General features: G+C 30.3%; 1 protein-coding gene across 1 annotated transcript in view; it reads left to right on the forward strand.

The window, feature by feature from the left end:
* LOC106680072 (cytochrome P450 4c21) overlaps positions 1–1,224 on the forward strand; it is a 29,934-nt gene extending 28,710 nt beyond the window's left edge. Inside the window, exon 13 of the mRNA XM_014419538.3 lies at positions 813–1,224. Within this exon, the coding sequence (XP_014275024.1) occupies positions 813–979 (167 nt within the window). The 3' untranslated portion in view covers positions 980–1,224. The remainder of the gene's footprint in view (positions 1–812) is intronic.
* Positions 1,225–1,401: the final 177 nt, after the last annotated feature.

Here is a 1,401-nt window from a genome sequence, read left to right on the forward strand (position 1 = left end):
TTTTTGTCGGGAGATTTGTCTTGACTCACTAGTGATGTGGCACCATTGGTGGTCCAGGAGTAGTGGTAGAAATTGATGAGGCGAAGTTTGGAAAACGGAAAAACAACCAAGGTGGTTTTTGAAACAGTCCCTGATCGCTCGGCTAACTCCCACATGGAAGTTATCCTGCGGCGAATTGCCCCGGGAACTACCTTCATTTCAGACCTATGGAGAGGATATTCTCTAATTCACCACCAACAGTATCAACATCTGACAGTAAATCATTGTATTATTTTTTTAAACCCGGATGATAAAAGATTTTAAAAGAATTTTAATATTATTTGGTTAGTAATAGTATGTCGATATTAACTCCTTAGTAATAATAAGGACCTGAGTTTTTACTTTGTAGTGCTAAGGCAGCTAACATTTGTGTTCAATAATTTTCCAATATAGAATATCTATTGTTATATAACCTACATATTTCCATTCCATTTATATACACATTTTATATATACACATATATAAAAATAACACTTTCTATTATGATTTTTTCTTAAGCAGGTTCTATTCTAAGTACTGTTGAATCACATGTGATTTAACTGATTTTAGAGAAAAAAAAATCCTTTTACCTCTTGATAACGTAGTTCAAAAATTTTTGTAGAAAAGAATAATTATTGAAAATGAACATAGTTGGTTTTGGAATGCAACTTCTCATATGTTTGATCTATTTTAGTTTCCTCTTAAATAGGAGGCCTTTTTAATGTATACTAACCTAAGTTATATTTTTTTATTTTATTTTTTTCTAATGAAACATTTTATCATTTCTTTTTCAGGAATGCTGTATGCAAAACAAGAACTTAAAATTGTTCTTTCTATAATAATAAGAAATTTCAAATTATCTTCACAACAAAAATATGAAGATTTTAGATATGAATCACACCTCATGCCTGAAATTAAAAACCTTAAGCCAATACAAGTTGAGCAGAGAATGTGTAATTAACATTTGTTTAATGTATTTGTTACTTTGTTATATTCATCTTTTAGAGCAAAGACTTATTTGAAATGAACATTACAAACTTATTTCATTAAATTCTTAACAAAAAAAAGAGAAAAAAAATCATTTTGTAATTCAAATTTAATGTTGTTGTCATATTGACATAAAAAATAAAATGTTTACATATTTAAAATAAAACTTATTTTTCTTATACTATTTCCTCCTATATTATTCGTATTAGTATGAAGTATTACTTGGAGTCAGTTCCCTTTGAATCTACAGGTAAAATACTAGGGCCGCCCATAGCTCAGTGGTTAAGACTCAGTCTTACCTATTTGATGTCTATTGGCGGTGCCGGTTCGAATCCGGCCTGGGACGTTGACTTTTTTCATTGAGTGGCGGTCCCACAAAATGAAGAACTTTGACCC

The sequence above is a fragment of the Halyomorpha halys genome, unplaced genomic scaffold (assembly GCF_000696795.3).
Source record: "Halyomorpha halys isolate HHAL.00 unplaced genomic scaffold, Hhal_1.1 Scaffold240.1, whole genome shotgun sequence".
In the NCBI taxonomy this organism is placed as follows: domain Eukaryota; kingdom Metazoa; phylum Arthropoda; class Insecta; order Hemiptera; family Pentatomidae; genus Halyomorpha; species Halyomorpha halys.